Raw genomic sequence first — 16,884 nt, 5'->3', positions numbered from 1 at the left:
ACTATGGGCCAGGCACTGTATTAAGCGCTGGGGAGGGTACAGGTAAATTGGGTTGGACACAGTCCCTGTCCCATGTGGGGCTCACAGTCTCAATCCCCATTTTACAGATGAGGTAACTGAGGCACAGAGTAGTGAAGTGACTTACCTGAGGTCATACAGCAGACAAGTGGTGGAGCAGGGATTAGAACCCATGACCTTCTGACTCCTAAGCCCATGATCTATCCATTATGTCATACTGCTTTTCCCAGATATGTGACAACAATGTGGAAGAAAGTTTCAGTCATGCACTGGTCTTTCAGCCACGCTTGTATAGATGGATGGGATTTCACCATTAATAGTGTCATCTGAAAAAGCCAAGAATGTATATTCTGTATAGGTGAAAAGGCAAAAATTCAGGAATGATCAGGTCAAAAATCAGGTCTCAACTTGCCCCAAAATATTGCTGCAGTTTTTTTGCTGTTTCGCCAGATCAAAAATAAAGTTGAAACCTGTGGGGTTTTCCTTTGGAACACCCAGACTATATATATATATATATATATATATATATTGTAATATTCAAAGGAGCAGGATAGGCTAGTGGAAAGAACGTAGGCTTGGGAGTCAGAGGGCCCGGGTTCAAAACAGTGTCCAACCTGACAACCTCTTATCTACCCCAGCACTTAGGACAGTGCTTGGCACACAGTAAGTGCTTAACAAATACCTTAAAAAAAAATAGTCCTTGCTCTACCAGTTGCATGCTGTGTGACTTTGGTCTCATCTGGTTACATAGGGACTCAATGCCTGTTCTCTCTCCTACTTAGACTGAGTCATTGTGTTCAACCTGATTAACTTGTATCTGCCTCAGTATTTAGAATAGTGCTTGACAAAGAGTAAGTGCCTAACAGATATCATAATAATAATAATACATATGCTATATAAAATGTATAAATGTATGGTGTATCATTACTTATACTAATATATTGTATATATTGATTTATTAGAGTTCTGTAATGCATTCGTTCAAAATTCTCAAGGCAATGGTTGGAAAGCTTTTACATTTTTTTGAATAATGAATGTCACCCAAAAATGATAGTAATAAAAATATCCGAGATATTTTGAGACACTGGGAGCAGATTCTGTTCTTCCTCAGGGGCAATGCCTTGTGGTAACCATAATTATGGAGAAGCAGCATGGCTCAGTGGAAAGAGCATGGGCTTGGGAGTCAAAAGGACCTACGTTCTAATCCTGATTCTGCCACTTATCTGCTGTGTGACTGTGGGTAAATCACTTAACTTCTCTGTGCCTTGATTCCCACATTTGTAAAATAGGGATTAAGACTGGGAGCCCTATTGTGGGACAGGGACTGTGTTCAACCAGATTTGCTTGTAGCTACTCCAGTATGTAGAACAGTGCCTGGAACATAGTAAGCACTTTTAACAAATACCATAATGTGGAGCTGCAATACTCCATACACAGTAAACACTTAATAAATACCACTGATTGATTGACCGATTGATTGAAAGTAAAGAGTGGCAGCAGCCACTACTGGCTCTAAGGTACAGGAATCTGGGTTCCTAAGAGCACACATATACTGCATAGTGGATAGAGCATGGGCCTGGGAGTCAGGAGGCCATGGGTTCTAATCCTGCCTCCACCACTTGTCAGCTGTGTGACTTTGGACAAGTCACTTTACTTCTCTGTACCTCAGTTACCTCATCTGTAAAATGGGGATTGAGACTGTGAGCCCCACATGGGACAACCTGATTACCCTGTATCTACCCCAGTGCTTAGAACAGTGCCTGGCACATAGTAAGTGCTTAACAAATACCATCTTTCTTTTTCCCCCTCTGGGTCAGGCTGGGAAAGAGAAGAAGAAAAGAGGAGAGAAAGAACAGTGCAAAATGGGAAGTTGTGTGACCAGGGCAGCAGAAGGAGAATAATAGAAGCAGAAAAATAACAATAGAATTATTGTTATTATTATTATTAATTCTGGCTCCGCCTGCTATGTGACCTTAGGCAAGTCACTTCACTTCTCTGTGTCTCAGTTACCTCATCTGTAAAATGAGGATTGAGATTGTGAACCCCACATGTGGGAGGGACTGTGTGCAACTTGATTTGCTTTTATCGACCCCAGCGCTTAGTATAGTGCCTGGCACATAGTAAGCGCTTAACAAGTACCATATTTTTTTCCCCCTCTGGGTCAGCGTGGGAAAGAGAAGAAGAAAAGAGGAGAGAAAGAAGAGTGCAAAATGGGAAGTTGTGTGAACAGGGCAGCAGAAGGAGGGGGAGAGAAGAGTAAAAGAGAGGGAGCAATCGTAAATCCAGCTGGCACTGTGTAAATTCAGTTGCAAATGATACAACCGATGACTTCATATGGACACAGCCTGTTTGAATGCTTATTCAAAACATATGAGCTCGGAAGTCATTAAAGCGATAAATAAGCTTTGGGATGATGTCTGAGAAAAAAATGTATTTATTTGTCAGAATTATATACCAGACAATAGTGTACATAAACAAATTCAGATGATTGATTAAAGGATTCACTGATTCCACCAAAATACCCTATGCACACCTCTTAAATCATTTCATTTTTGCCTTCTAAAGACAACAAAAGATCATATCTTGAAATGTTTTTTGCATTTTGAAACTGGACCAGTTGACTATGTGTGGGAACACATATTTACGATTGTGAATATCACATTATTAAAGTACTACATTACAGTATTGTAGAAAGTGGCTGAATTTTTTTTTTTAACCAATATAGTGATTTTCAAAAAGAACAGGAAAACCTAATTTGCCTATTTGTGATGATTTAGTCACAAGAATTCTGTGAACTCATTGAGGGCAGGATTGTCATTCTTTATTGTTATACTGTACTTTCCCAAGCGCTTAGTACAATGCTCTGCACACAGTACCTAATAAACGATTGAATGAATGAATGAATGAATGAAGATTTTGGTTAGATTATATTAAGATTTACCACAGTTACAAATAAACAATATCAAAGTCATTGAACATAATCTGAAAGGTCTTCCCAACTGTAATTTAGGTTCTACTGAATTTGCTGCTCAAACTTTATAAAGAAATGAAACTCTGAACTCTGTAGTTGGAATTTTTTTTTTAAGAACATCAACTCTCCTCATTTTGGTTTGGTGGGGACAAGGGCTGCTCTTTCATACCCAGCTTTTGAACTACCATTTTAAAATGGATCCTAGTGCCTGCTTTTCTAAAGCTACTGCAAAGCAGGTCAAAGTGAACCTCTGAAAACAATTTTTAAGTGAGTAAGTAGTCTTTACTATATAGTGTCTGCCTTATCTTGCTTTGAAGTCTACTGTACTTACTTTTGGAACCAGGTTCTGACATGAGCATGACAACCGGTTTTGAAACTGGTTGTTTAACAACTGGTGCACAGCTCAGGCCACACATCACGCTCACAGTAGCTTCTGATTTTAAGAACTTGGGCTTTCTGGCCACCATTCCTAAATTGTTGCTTGTTAACTAAACAAGTGAACTTCATCCATTTGTATAGCTTGGGTTTTTTCAAGCGCCCTCGCCATTACTTGGCTAGCATTTTCATTCAGATTCTATTCTGAGGTATTTTCAGCTATTTTTAAAGGGGGTTTCCAGTGGTTAGGGCACAGTAGCCTTTGTTTGCACAGCCAGATTTATGCATGTATAACTCAGAGTATGACTGCCAAGGTGCATATACATGGCTCTGCCACTTGTCAGCTGTGTGACTGTGGGCAAGTCACTTAACTTCTCTGTGCCTCAGTTACCTCATCTGTAAAATGGGGATTAACTATGAGCCTCATGTGGGACAACCTGATTACCCTCTATCTACCCCAGTGCTTAGAACAGTGCTCCGCCCATAGTAAGCGCTTAACAAATACCAACATTATTATTATTATTATGGCTAGACTATTATGGGAAATAATCCCTTAGGGTTGTACTAAGCGTGACTATATAGTCACACATTCATTCATTCCATAGTATTTATTGAGTGCTTACTATGTGCAGAGCATTGTACTAAGCGCTTGGAATATACAATTGGGCATCAGATAGAGACAATCCCTGTCCAGTGGCGGGCTTACAGTCTAACTTCTCTGGGCCTAAATTCCCTCATCTGTAAAATGGGGATTAACTGTGAGCTTCATGTGGGACAACTTGATTACCCTGTATCTACCTCAGCGCTTAGAACAGTGCTCTGCACATAGTAAGCACTTAACAAATACCAGCATTATTAATTGGGGGAGCAGACAAACCTATATATATATATTATACACACATACATAATGTCTACTCGCATACTGCATGCCTTTGTTTTTACCCTCAACTACAAGGAAAGGTGAATTCCCATCTTCGATTCTTTCCCAAACTCATTCTGTTGAGGGTCTCTCTTAGGGTCAGCAAAATAGCTCCTGGGTTCTCCAAATCACCAGTTTAGCTCCGCATCTAGAGATGCAAAGAGTGTTCATTTTGCACATTTACGTTGTGCATTCAGCAGCTGGAGGCAACGCTTGGAATAATAGAGAAGCAGCGTGGCTTAAAGAGCCCGGACTTGGGAGTCAGAGGTCATGGGTTCTAATCCCGATTCCTCCACTTGCCACCTGTGTGACTTTGCACAAGTCACTCAACTTTTCTGTGCCTCAGTTCCCTCATCTGTAAAATGGGGATCAAGACTGTGAGCCCCAAAAGGGACAACCTGATCACCTTGTATCCATCCCAGCGCTTAGAACAGTGGCACATAGTAAGTGCTTAACAAATGTCGTCATCATCATCATCATCATCATCATCATTATTATTATTATTATTACAATACCACCAACCACCTCCACCAGCCCCTGATAAGAGAAGCAGTGTGGCTTAGTGGAAGGAGCCCGGGCTTGGGAGTCAGAGGACCTGGGTTCTAATCCCGCCTCGGCCACTTGTTTGCTGTGTGACCTTGGGCAAGAGAGTTCACGTCTCTGCACCTCAGTCACCTCATCTGTGAAATGGGGATGAAGACTGTGAGGCCCATGTGGGACAACCTGATGAACTTGCATCTACCCCAGCGCTTAGAACGGTGCGTGGCTCAGTGGAAAAAGCCCGGGCTTGGGAGTCAGAGGTCATGGGTTCAAATCCCGACTCTGCCACTTGTCAGCTGGGTGACTGTGGGCAAGTCACTTCACTTCTCTGTGCCTCAGTGACCTCATCTGTCATGTGGGGATTAAGACTGTGAGCCTCACGTGGGACAATCTGATGACCCTGTATCTCCCCCAGCGCTTAGAACAGTGCTCTGTACATAGTAAGCGCTTAACAAATACCAACATTATTAGTAAGCCCTCAGCAAATGCCATTATTATGAGTAGTGTTATTGCAGCGTGGCTGAGTGGAAAGAACCCGGGCTTTGAAGTCAGAGGTTGTGAGTTTGAATCTTGGCTCTGCCACTTGTCAGCTGTGTGGCTGTGGGCAAGTCACTTCACTTCTCTAGGCCTCAGTTCCCTCATCTGTAAAATGGGGATGAAGACTGTGAGCCTCCCGTGGGACAACCTGATGACCCTGTATCTAGCCCAGCGCTTAGAACAGTGCTCTGCACATAGTAAGCGCTCAACATGTGTCAACATTATTATCCTAAGGAGCTTGGAGGGAGGGGACTAATTAAAGTCAGGGACGCTCCGCCCCCTGCCTCGCCCCCCCCACTGAGGGCACGCCCCCTGTCGGCGCGCGCCAACCACGCCCTCAGGACACGCCCCCTTTCCGCGCGCGCCAATCCCACCCTCAGGAGGCGCCCCCTGCCGCGCGCCAGTCACGCCCTCTGGACCCGCCCCCTGCCCGCGCGCCAATCACGCCCTCAGGACCCGCCCCCTGCCGCGCGCCGATCACACCCCCTGCCGCGCGCCGGGCCCCTCCCGCCCCCCCGGACGACACTGTTGACCTGCGAGACCACGTGCAGGAGGTGGGGCCGCTGCCTGGTTGGCGGCGGACGGGGCCGCGCCCGCCAATGAGCGTGGGGCGGCCGGCAGGGGGGGGGCGGGGGACGGACCCCGAGAGCCGAGGGGCGGGGCCGGAGGCCTGTCAATCACCTCGCCGGGGCCCCGCGGAGGCACCTACGCCGGCCGCCGCTTTAAAAGTCCATCTGCGGTGAAGGGGCTGGGAAAGGTGTCCGGCGGTGGGGGGGTGGGTCGGCCTTTGTTCTTCCGCGTCCCCCACCCTCCCGTCCGGGCCTTCTCCGTTAAGCTGCCCGGCGGCGGCGGCGGCGGGAGGGAAGGAGGGAGCGAGCGCCCCATCAGCCCCGTAGCAGCGTCCGGAGGAGGAAGAGGGGGCGGAGGAGGAGGAGGAGGAGGAGGATGGCAGCGGCGGCGGAGGAGGCGGCGCCGCCGAGGCCCGGGGCGGCGGCAGTGCGCGGCGGCGGCCGGTCCTGGCGCAGCCCCATGGGAAGCCGCAGCGGCCGCCGCGCCGCCAGCTGAGGGGCCGCCGCCGCCTCGGTCCCCCGCAGGAGGAGCGCCGCCCCCGGGCCGCCCCGCTCCCTCCGGGCCCGGCCGGCCGGCCGGCCATGGGCGCCAGGCAGAGCGGCCCGGCCGCCGCCAACGGCCGCACGCGGGCCTACTCGGGCTCCGACTTGCCGTCGGGCGGCGCGGGCGCTAACGGGGTGGGGGCCCGGGCGGCGGCGGCGGCGGCGGCGGGAGGCCCCTCGGCCCCGCTGTCCGGCCCGGCCCCGCTCGTCCCGACGGCGGCCCGGAGCCGCTCCCTGGCCACCCCGGCGGCGTTGGCGGCGGGGGCGGCGGCGGCGGCCGGCCGAGCCGCCCCGGCTTCGGGCCCCCTCCCGAGCGGCGCCGTGGGCGCGGCCGGGGCCCCCTCCGGCTCGCAGGACTCTGTGAACAGCAGCCCCGACGACGGCGGCGTTGGCCGGGACCGGGACCGGGACCGTTCTGCCGGCGGCGGTGGCGGCGGCGGCGGCGGCGGCGGGCCCCGCCTGGTCATCGGCTCTCTGCCCGCCCACCTGTCCCCGCACATGTTTGGAGGTACGGGAGACACACAGCTCCCCCCGACCCGGACCCCACCCGCACGTGGCCGCCCCCCGCCCCGCTCCGCCTGCGCCCGGACTCCTAATGCCCTTCGCCGCTCGCCTCCTTTCCCCGTCGCTCTTCTTTTCCTTTCCTTTCTTTTCCTCTTTCCCTTTTCCTTTCCCTTCTCTCTTTTCCTTTTCCTTCTGTCTTTTCCCTTCCTTTTTTCCCCCTTTTTAATTCCCCCTTTTCTTTTCCTTTTTTCTCTTTTCCTTCTCCTTTTCCTCTTTTCCCTTCTGTCTCTTCCTTTTTCCCCTTTTCTCTTTTCCTTTTCCTTCTTTCCCTTTCCATTTTTCCCCTTTTTTCCTTTTCCTTCTCCTTTCCCCTTTTCCTTCTCCTTTCCCCTTTTCCTTCTCCTTTCCCCTTTTCCTTCTCCTTTCCCCTTTTCCTTCTCCTTTCCCCTTTTCTTTTTCTCTTTTTCTTTTTCATTCATTCAATAGTATTTATTGAGCAATTATATGCAGAGCACTCTACTAAGCGCTTGGAGTGTACAAATCGGTAACAGATACATTCCCTGCCCTTTCTTTTCCCGTACTCTTTTCCTCCTCCCTTTCCTCTTTTCCGTCTCCTATTTCCCTATCTCTTTCCCTTCTTTTCCTTTTCCCTTCTTTTCCTTTTTGGAGTGAGCCTTAAGAAGTAGCCTTGCTGTTGCAGGAATCCATCGGAGCTGACGGGCTGGCCCCACGGGGGTTAGTTAACTGTACCGAGTAAAGGCTTACTCCATGCTTCCCTGACTTCTCACGCCACAATCAACTTTTTGCTCCCCTTGTGCAGCAACAGAGCCTCGAGGACTGTATATTGAATGTACCATTTGACTTTCTTTTTTTTTCCTTCCCCTCTCGGGGTTAGCAAAGGTCGATCTGAAATACCCCGGTGTCTAGAGAGGTCTGTTCCCTAAACATGTTTCTGGTGGCATTTGGGCGTTTTAAAGAACACACTAATAAAAACAGCAGTGCAGGCTCTAGGGATTCGGGTATTGTGGAGGGGAGGCACGGGAAAAGTCCCTTTTGGGGTTTTCTTTTTTTAATGCCTGGAATCAGGTAGCTATGCAAATACCCCATAAAAGCACAATTAGGTTTTAATTGGATAATGTATTCATAAAGTCTACTTTAAAAGAGTAAAATACCTCTTAGGGTGGCAGTTAAACGCAGGTGCTACTCATTTCGACATAGACCTCCAGCAATTTGAAAACGGGAAGTTATTGATTAATGAAAATAAAAGCTATTAAGTGACGTGACCTACTTTGACCCAGGCCTGTTCCTTTCCTAGAGGAACAGTTTTGGAGCTCAGTTCAGGCATTTGGAAGAAGAAAATTCTTGTAGCCCTAAATGCCTCTTCTTGCAGGGACTACCCTTTTAAGGTCATAATATAGCCATAAAGTTTATTGTATTGTCAAAATGGAAAACTTAAGGATTTGATGTGCTGCATGTGCCTCTCAGGAAAATGGATTATTTTTTTCCTTGATAAGGATGTTTATGAAAGCCTGATAGAATTTTTAGAAGGGGGAGTTGGTGATAACTTTACCAGTTGAAATGTTTTCCAAGTCAGTCCTATCTTTTTCAAATAAATAGTAATTTGAATGCAGCACCTTTTGATGTTTTAGCAGGTTAATCAATTTAATCAGTAGCAGATGAATCATTTTCTCAATAAAAGCAATTTTGGGGGACTTTGTTGCCTAAAGAAGTAAACCAGCGACTTTATTGAACTCACTGTTAATGAAACTCTTGAAATAAGTGGCAGAGGCCACTTGAAATTAAAATAGTTTAATGACAAAACTGGTGAGTGGTCAACCCATAATTTTAATACAGTGAAACAGTGGTAAAACTGTGTGCACATATCAAGAGTTCAGAGGTATAAGGAAGCACTGGAACAAAGGAGCAACAAAGGTTTAGTCATCAGATTAATAGTTTTTTTGTTTTCTCTAGCTTTTCTTCTGATTACTCTTGGTAAGGAGTGCTTTATTGGCCTTATAATTGCAAAGAGTACTGAATTTCATTGAGCTAATGATTAGGCAAATTGCTGGAGAAAGCAAGTTACCGAATATCCTATGGCTGTGGGAAATTTGAGTACAGTAAATTTGGTCAGTTTAAAGGATTAGTTTTACTTTAAATTGCAAGCCAGTCAAACCACTAGGTAATAGAAAAAATGTTAATATTAGCGAGTTTCAAGGTAAACCAAGATAGGTTTAATGCAAATTTCTCAGAGGGTGAGTTTTTTTGTCTTGTCATTCAAAATTTATTTTGACATCAGTGTCACTCAACTGTGTTTTCTTCATCTCGGCTGAAGCGCAGAGATTTTCAGCAAGTGGGATGATTCCTGACATCGGCCTACAAGGTCTCACTTGGGCTTTTAAGCCCCTGTGCCATGGCTGCCTTTCTTCATCCCCCTCCCTCCTTTTTTCTTTCTTTCCCTGCTGCAAGTTCTTAAGCACAGTTGTCTTTTTTTTTTTTTTTCTTTCACGAGTTGGTCTTTTTCCTTTCCTTGAGTTTCTCTGTGAAGCTGCTGGGAGGGAAGAGTAGTAATGGAGGCAGACATGTGACTTCTCACCTCAAGAGTTCATTCAGGAGTATTTCTTGAGTGCTTACTATGTGCAGAGCACTGTATTAAGCACTTGGAATGTACAATTTGGCAACAGATGGAGACTGTGCTTGCCCAGTGATGGGCTCACAGTCTGATGGACTCTTAGTATCAGCAGAGGGATGCTCCTGAGTACGACAGGTGTGGCAGTTGAACACCAACTCTACTTGATCAGAGTCAGTTATCAAGGAGATCAGACCCTGGCTGCATTTTTTTTTTTCAAGTGTGTGTGCTTGCTCACAAATGTGAGGTGGGGTGAGAGCTGGACCATGGCCATGAAATGTCTGTTATGAGGTTATACTCTTCCAAATGTTTAGTACAATGTTCTGCACACAGTAAGCACTCAGATATGACTGTGTGACTGTGGCTTTCAGATGCGACCTGCTGCTGTTCTTTCCAGATCCAGCCCTCCTGCCTCTGTTTCTTCTTTGAGGCCCAAGTTGGGCTGTGGGAGCCCACAGGAGAGCTTGGGGCTGCTCAGAAAACTTGAAGGGGGTAGAGGCAGGATAAAACAGAGTTGGACAAGTTTTAATTATCCGGAGGCCAGCAGGATTTGGTGGTCCACTTGGTACACGAGGGCCACACCAGGCTTTGCCAGCCGGTGCTTGGGCTTGTCAAATTTTCTTTCAGCCCTGTAAGGTTTTGATGAAAATTGGTTCCCGATTAACTGACTGATTCTTATTCGTCAAAGTCCTTGGTTTAATAGCATACTCTTGTTTCTTGAGTGTGTTCAGAATTACATAGAGCTGCAGTCCAGTGTCTTAAAACATTTAGGGATAGAGCTTTCAGCCTTCTTTATCTACTTGTAAATCCTTCAATTTTTCTGCCTTCCTACTAATGCATAGAGGAATGAACTGATTAAAATATTCATTTAATTTGATTCTGTAAAGAGTTGCAGCATATTTTTGCAGATAACTTCAGTGAGGGTTCCTGCTGCTGTACACCATAAATGCAAGAATGAGTATGAAAGATACTAACTTGTAGTGGCTTTTGCCTTGCTTCTCACTAGGTTGAGCTTGCTTGGGCCTGATCCTTTAATGGTTGTTTCATGTGGTCTGATGTTCAGCTGCCTCCTTGGTTTGCACAGCATTCCACCTGTTTACAGTTCTAGATGTGATTCTTGAAAGACTGAGTTGATAAAACAACCTGTTTTCAGATAAATTGATTTATTTCAGTGTCAGCCTGAGGCAGTTAGTTGGAACACAATGGATTAAGCTATGATTGAATTGTTCTTGTAACTACATTCAGAAGTGTTATACAGAGTCCAGGTGTGTGGATCTGACATACCGTTGAAGGAAATTTCTCTAAAGAAACTGTCAACATGTAAACAAGGGGAAGGTAACAAATGGCTTATTGGTAAAGGAGGAAATATTTTGTCTACCTGTGGAGTTATTAGTATTTAGCACTTGTAAATCAAATCCTCTTAGATGTCATGCAAAGAACTGTAAGAAAAAGGACAGCATCTTTTTTGTTTGCATTTTTAAGAATGTCCTAGATGAAGGATACTAAAAGGTTATTTAGTACCTGTTGAAGTACTGGGTAGTGGTACTATAGGTATTTTATCCTTGCATATGGTGTAAAAGTTCAGGCACTTTCTTAAATATTAATCTAAGGTCCATTTTGAAATGGAGCACCCTCTGGGTGCCACAAATGATACCATACCTGAAAAATTTAGAGGTCAGTTCAGAGCATAGTGTCAGCAATGAGTCCTGGATGACTGACAGTCTGGGCTGTGTTGGCTTTATGCACATTTCTACCGTGCTAGTAAATTTACACAGCATGATACTTAACCCCAACTCGTTAAGGTACATGGGAATTTCCACTAATAAAGCATTGCTTCTGTCTACCACTCCAGAGGAAAGCAGATCTTGATCTTAAGTGGGCAGGTCTGATCTACACTGTAGTTAACAAAAGCCTCAGTTAACTCTTAATTTCTCCTGGCAGGTGGAAGAGCTGGGAAAGATTGCTAGAACTAGCAGCCATGAAATAGAACAGTAGTGGGGACTTAGAGAACCAGAAAGGGGAGGCACAATTAATTGTAGGAGGAATAGTGTGTATACTTTATGTTACGGTAGTTAAGTGTTTACTATGTACTAGGCACTGTACTGCACGCTGGGTTATAAGCTGGTCAGGTTGGTCACAGCCCATGTCCCACAATAGGGCTCACAGTCTTAATCCCCATTTTACAGATGAGGTAACTGGGGTACAAAAAAGTGAAGTGTCTTGCCATAGGTCACACAGCTGAGATTAGAACCTTTCTATGCAGAATACTATACAAAGCTCTGGGAGTGGGTTTACAAGTGGGAATTTAGTCCCAGTCCCGGTCCCTCAAGGGGTTCACCCCTTGCAACTCCAGCGGACACTGAAATCTTTAACTGCAGTTGCCGGCCTGACTGGCAGTTTCAGCTAGTGAGTGAGGCAACTGCTGCACTGAGTCCCAAGGATCACTTCTTTGGATACTTTTAATCCTGTCCTGGGCATGTCAAAAATGAAGCTTTATATAGTTCAAAGTTTAACCTTAAAATGGGGTCAATGCTGGGAGGCTGGTAGTGACCAGTTCAGGCTAGAATTTCGACTCTGAATTTATAACGCGGTAACAGTTAATGGACGTCATAGGAGGTAACAAAATGTAATTCAGCCAAGTCACAATCATCACTACCCGTGACAACAGTAGGACAACATTTCTCCCCCATTTTTATGGGTAGGCAGGAGTCGGAGGCATTGTCAACTTGAGAGGGATTTCACGAGCCTCCTGAGCCTGTTTTTCAGCAGTATATAGTTTACAAACTACATTTAGGAAATCACTTAAGAGTTGGCAAGTACAGTAGGTGGTTCTTGGAAAGCAGCATCTAATATAACATCGTCATTACCTGAATAGAGTCCACCGGAAATAGGGACTTTTGGACAAGTATTCAAGAACAAATTCAGCCGTTATAAAAATAGGGGAAGCCACAGGCTAGGACTATGTAAGTGCTGTGGTTGGGGGGGAGGAGGAAGAAAGGTAAGAGGGGAGTTGTTTCGTCTTATGCTGTCGAGTTGTTACCGACCCATAGCAATGCCATGGCTACATCTCTCTCAGAACGTCCCAGCTCCATCTGCAATGGTTCTGGTTAGGTTCCTGGATAAACAGGGACCTGGGAAGAGAAGACAATGGTCCAGAAAATCCCTCGAGGTTGGAGGGTGTGAACAACCCAATATACGTCTTGTTACGCTGTGCGTCTGAGAAGTCATATGAGTTCTAGCATTCACTCTTTCAATCGTATTTATTGAGCACTTACTGTGTGCAGAGCACTGTATTAAGTGCTTTGGAGAGGTCAATATATTAAAAACTATCATACCAAAAACTGTTACAGAAAGTATATTCAACTCTTTTTCTCGATGGAGGCTATGTACTTGGTAAACCTCACAGTATACTCTTGTTATAGTACATGTGCCCTGGTTAGAGCTGCCTGCAAGCACAGAAACACTCTTTCCACTCTCAGCATTGTTTTCTATCCAATAGACCCACGGTGTCCAAGAATGGTCTCATTCTCAAATGATGTTCTGTCCAAAATGCGACAGGAAAATGTGCGTGGCTTATTGTGTAACTCGAAGTAGGAAACGGACAGTATATTTCCAAGACGGTGTCAAGTTGTGTGTCTAAATGAACAAATTAAAGAAAATGGTTCTCTGTAAAATAACTTTACTGAAATATGGATGTAGTACCCGGAGAATGACATGCAAGACTCAGAAAGTAATATTTTCACTACATTCTGCATTGGTCACATGTTTATTGCTGTATAATGCTCAGGTTTAGTCCCTACATAAAATATGTAAAGAAACTGGGAAGGGTCTAGAAGAATGACAGAATTGGTTTAAAGGAATGGAAAGTGGTCAATATCGTTTCTCCTCTTCAAAGCTCTATTAAATGTCACATTCCCTGCTTCTTTACTTATCTCTTTGTCCTTATCACTTGATCATCCACCTTTGCACTATGTATATTTGCTTGTTGCCTTGTTGATGTTTATCCTTTATATCCATTTTCTGTATATTTGACAATTTGCGGCTGCTTGCCTCTCTCACAAGATTGTAAACTCATTAAAGGCAGGGACTGCTTCTTTTACTTCTATTTTGTGTTCTCCAGGGTACTGCCCGCAATAGCAGATTAATAAATGATGATGACATGAATTGAAGTTATTGAGCCCAGAGCCGAGGAGGATATAGGGTTTTTAGTGAACATGAGGACCAAAAAATGTGAAAATTTTAAAAATTGCAATGAGAGTTAAAAGTAAAATTCCATGACTGAAAATGTCCAAGAAGGTTTAGACCTTTCTTGCCTCCAACAGAGATGCGCCTCTCTGTAGAAAAGAAATGGTCATGTTGATTAAGAAACCTGCAAAGCCTGGTAGGGGTGGAAATAGTTTCTCAAAATTGAACTAGAAAAAGGAATTAGAGGCAAGATTTACTCAGTTGAAAATTTTGCCAATACACCCAACTCATGTGCCTTTCCTTACCTGAAAGATGGATAGTTGTGTCTTTTGAGAAATTGATAGTTAAAATAAAATTGTGGAAATAATGGAACTGTGAGGGATTTCAAGGAGTCACCTGGTTATATCAGTTAAACAAAAATGTCCAAATCAAAACTAGTTATAAATAGGGGTCTGATGAAAACAGGAATCAGGTGAAGAATATTCTGGCTTCACATTTCTTATTCCTGTGAATACATCTTGGCATTATTCTAACAGTACTACTCTGCTGATCCAGTTTAAGCTCATGAATAGCACACCAATCTATCAATTGTATGTGTTGAGCATATTTTACAGATGAGGGAACTGAGGTCCAGAAGAGTTGTGACCTGCCCAAGGTCACACAGCAGGCATGTGGCAGATGTCCAGGTCCTTTGACTCCCGGGCCCGTGCTCTCTCCATGAGTTTTTAAATGCAGACTACAGAAACTTGCAACAGTTGTACCTATACTCTGAGTGTTTTGGAGCACTTTCCAAATCAGTTGTGTTTATTGAGCTTACTACATGCAGAGCACTGTACTAAGGACATGGGGGAGTATAATATAGCAGAGTTGGTAGACACATTCTACCTACACCCAGTTTACAGTCCAGAGGACTAACCAAACCACTGAAACAGGTAACAGTTGAAATTCAATATTGGTGAAATAGGCCAAGGTAACAATCTGAGGCTGAATTTCTTTATCCAGCAAATAGGAGGATGTACATAGGCTACAGCTTTTCTCCAACAGTTCCAGTCAGTCAGTGGTATTTAATGCCTTCTGTGTGCAAAGCATTGTACTAAGCATTTGGGTTCCATTCTTGCTGCTCGTCCTTCACTACTAAGATGGTTTTCCAAAGCAGATTCATTTTTTTGCTTAGTATTCTTTTCTTTGCCAAGGTTTATTGTGTAATTAAAGTAAAAGTGAAAGTCTTTTATGAAATGTTTCTTTGACCTCCCACTTTTTTTATTAATCATCTGTTATTCTCTATATTCTCCTGTCCCTTCTCTTTTGATTAAACATTTTCTTCCTGCTTCTGTATGTGGGACCATAGATGAGTAAGGCAGAAACCGAGAGGAGGAAGTTGGCTGGGATTTAAGTGCTTTAATCCCACCCTCCCTCTCCTTGGTTCACCCACCCCAAAGCAAATTAGGTGAGAAATGAGTTTTATGGGATTTTTTTTTTTGTCCTTGTCTCAGTACATTCCTGCCATCCCTTTTTATTTGTGTTTCTCCTGTTTTCCCTTCTTACCCTCCCCTTCTCTTGTACCAAAAATATTATTCCTTGTCACTTTAATCTCTCTGTTCACCTGTTGCTGTCTCTTGTGTCTCACTTACTCTGTTACTGTCAATTTCATTGGCTGTGACCCTACTTGCCTGTCTGACTGTGACCTTAGGCCTATCCTTGTGCATGCATGTGTTTTTAAGTCTGTACCCATGAGTGGGCTCACTTATCTTTGGCATGTGATTGCCCCAAATGGAATTTTTCTGTGTATGTCTTGTGTTCCTCTCTGTGTTCAGGTGGTCTCATTTCGTTTTTCCATGTAGGTTTCTGTGTAGTCCGTTGGAGTGTAGAGCAGAATAAGGTGAAGGTGGAAATGTGAGCAGGGATTAAAAAGTGCTCCTACCCCCAGTGTCAGCTGCCAACCTCAGGTGTCTGATTCTTTCCCTAGGTCCTGCCCTGTCGTGAGGAATTTATTTTTTCCATCGGGCTGAAGACTGGAGCAGAGGCAGATTATCGCTCATTAGACGCCATCCTTTTACCCAGTGCCTGCTCAGAGAATCTCTCTCTCCTTGCTCTCATGCTCCATCCCACGGTAGAGACCTTGGTAGCGGTGGAGACCAGGAGGTCTCTAGTCTGTAACCTTGTGCCATTTGCCCGTTAAGGGCCTAACTCTACTCTGCCCCATATCTACCCCTGAGCTCTGACCCGGGCAACTGCGCCTGAGTCAGACTTTGTTTCTTACCCCCACCCTAAAACTTAGTGACACCATGGAGTTTGATGGCAGCATTGATAGCTCAGGGGCCCCTGAGAAGAGTCCTCTTTGCTTAGGTACTTGCCTTACCTTTAGAAGTATATTCATATTGGCTCAACAGCTAAGCATGTTGGCACGCACCCGGGGGATGCAAAGAGGAAGTAGATAGAGACTACTTATTTTTGGTGTGTGCTGTGTATTCATTGCTCCCTGCTGTGTAATTGTATAATAGTTGTCCCTTATTATCTGAAAACATTACTGATAGTTAACTTGGTCCTCGTTTAGATGTGGCTGACAAAAATGACCCTCAGCTCATAGTCCTCGAGGCTTTATGCACAGCTAAAAGCTGTCCTTTGCTGTGCCGTTTCATTTGCTATTTTCAGCTTTGGGACTGTTTTCAATTCCTCCTCTTAGAATTATGAACTTCTCAAAGCCTTGTCTTGTCTTTCCCGGGTGCTGCTGTTGTCCCCCAGCTTAACTGCTCTGCCATATTGATGGAGATGGCGCCTCACTATATAGGCAAAATATTTATTCTGCCCTTCCTGTTTGTGTTCTGGTTCTGTTCCGGTTCATCATAAAGGGAAATGTGGCCTACTGGGAGTCCGGAAACATGGGTTTTAATGCCTGCTCTGCCACTGGTCTGCTGTGACCATGGACTGTTTTTTCATCTGTAAGAAAGAGGGAAAATACTTGCCCTACCTCTTAGATTGTGAGCCCCATGTGGGGCTGACACTTTGTCTAGTCAGATTTTTTGTTTGGTACCTACCTCAGTACTTAGTACTTAAGTCTTTAATAAATACTGTAGTAATTATTGTTTTCTGTTTGGGT

The 16,884-nt window shown here is 44.8% G+C and overlaps 1 protein-coding gene across 3 annotated transcripts in view; it reads left to right on the top strand.

Annotated features, from left to right (window-relative positions):
• Window positions 1-6,509: 6,509 nt before the first annotated feature.
• The window catches only part of ZNRF2 (zinc and ring finger 2), a 69,378-nt gene continuing 59,003 nt past the window's right edge, over window positions 6,510-16,884 (top strand). For all 3 annotated transcript variants that reach the window (XR_003761490.2, XR_003761489.2, XM_029070441.2), the window contains exon 1: window positions 6,510-6,980. Coding sequence is in view for 1 of the 3 variants with exons in the window: in XM_029070441.2 (XP_028926274.1) it covers window positions 6,512-6,980 (469 nt within the window). In the remaining 2 variants the exon portion in view is untranslated. The remainder of the gene's footprint in view (window positions 6,981-16,884) is intronic.

Source organism: Ornithorhynchus anatinus, chromosome 8 (assembly GCF_004115215.2).
Source record: "Ornithorhynchus anatinus isolate Pmale09 chromosome 8, mOrnAna1.pri.v4, whole genome shotgun sequence".
NCBI lineage: Eukaryota > Metazoa > Chordata > Mammalia > Monotremata > Ornithorhynchidae > Ornithorhynchus > Ornithorhynchus anatinus.
This window is presented reverse-complemented; position numbering and strand designations above follow the sequence as displayed.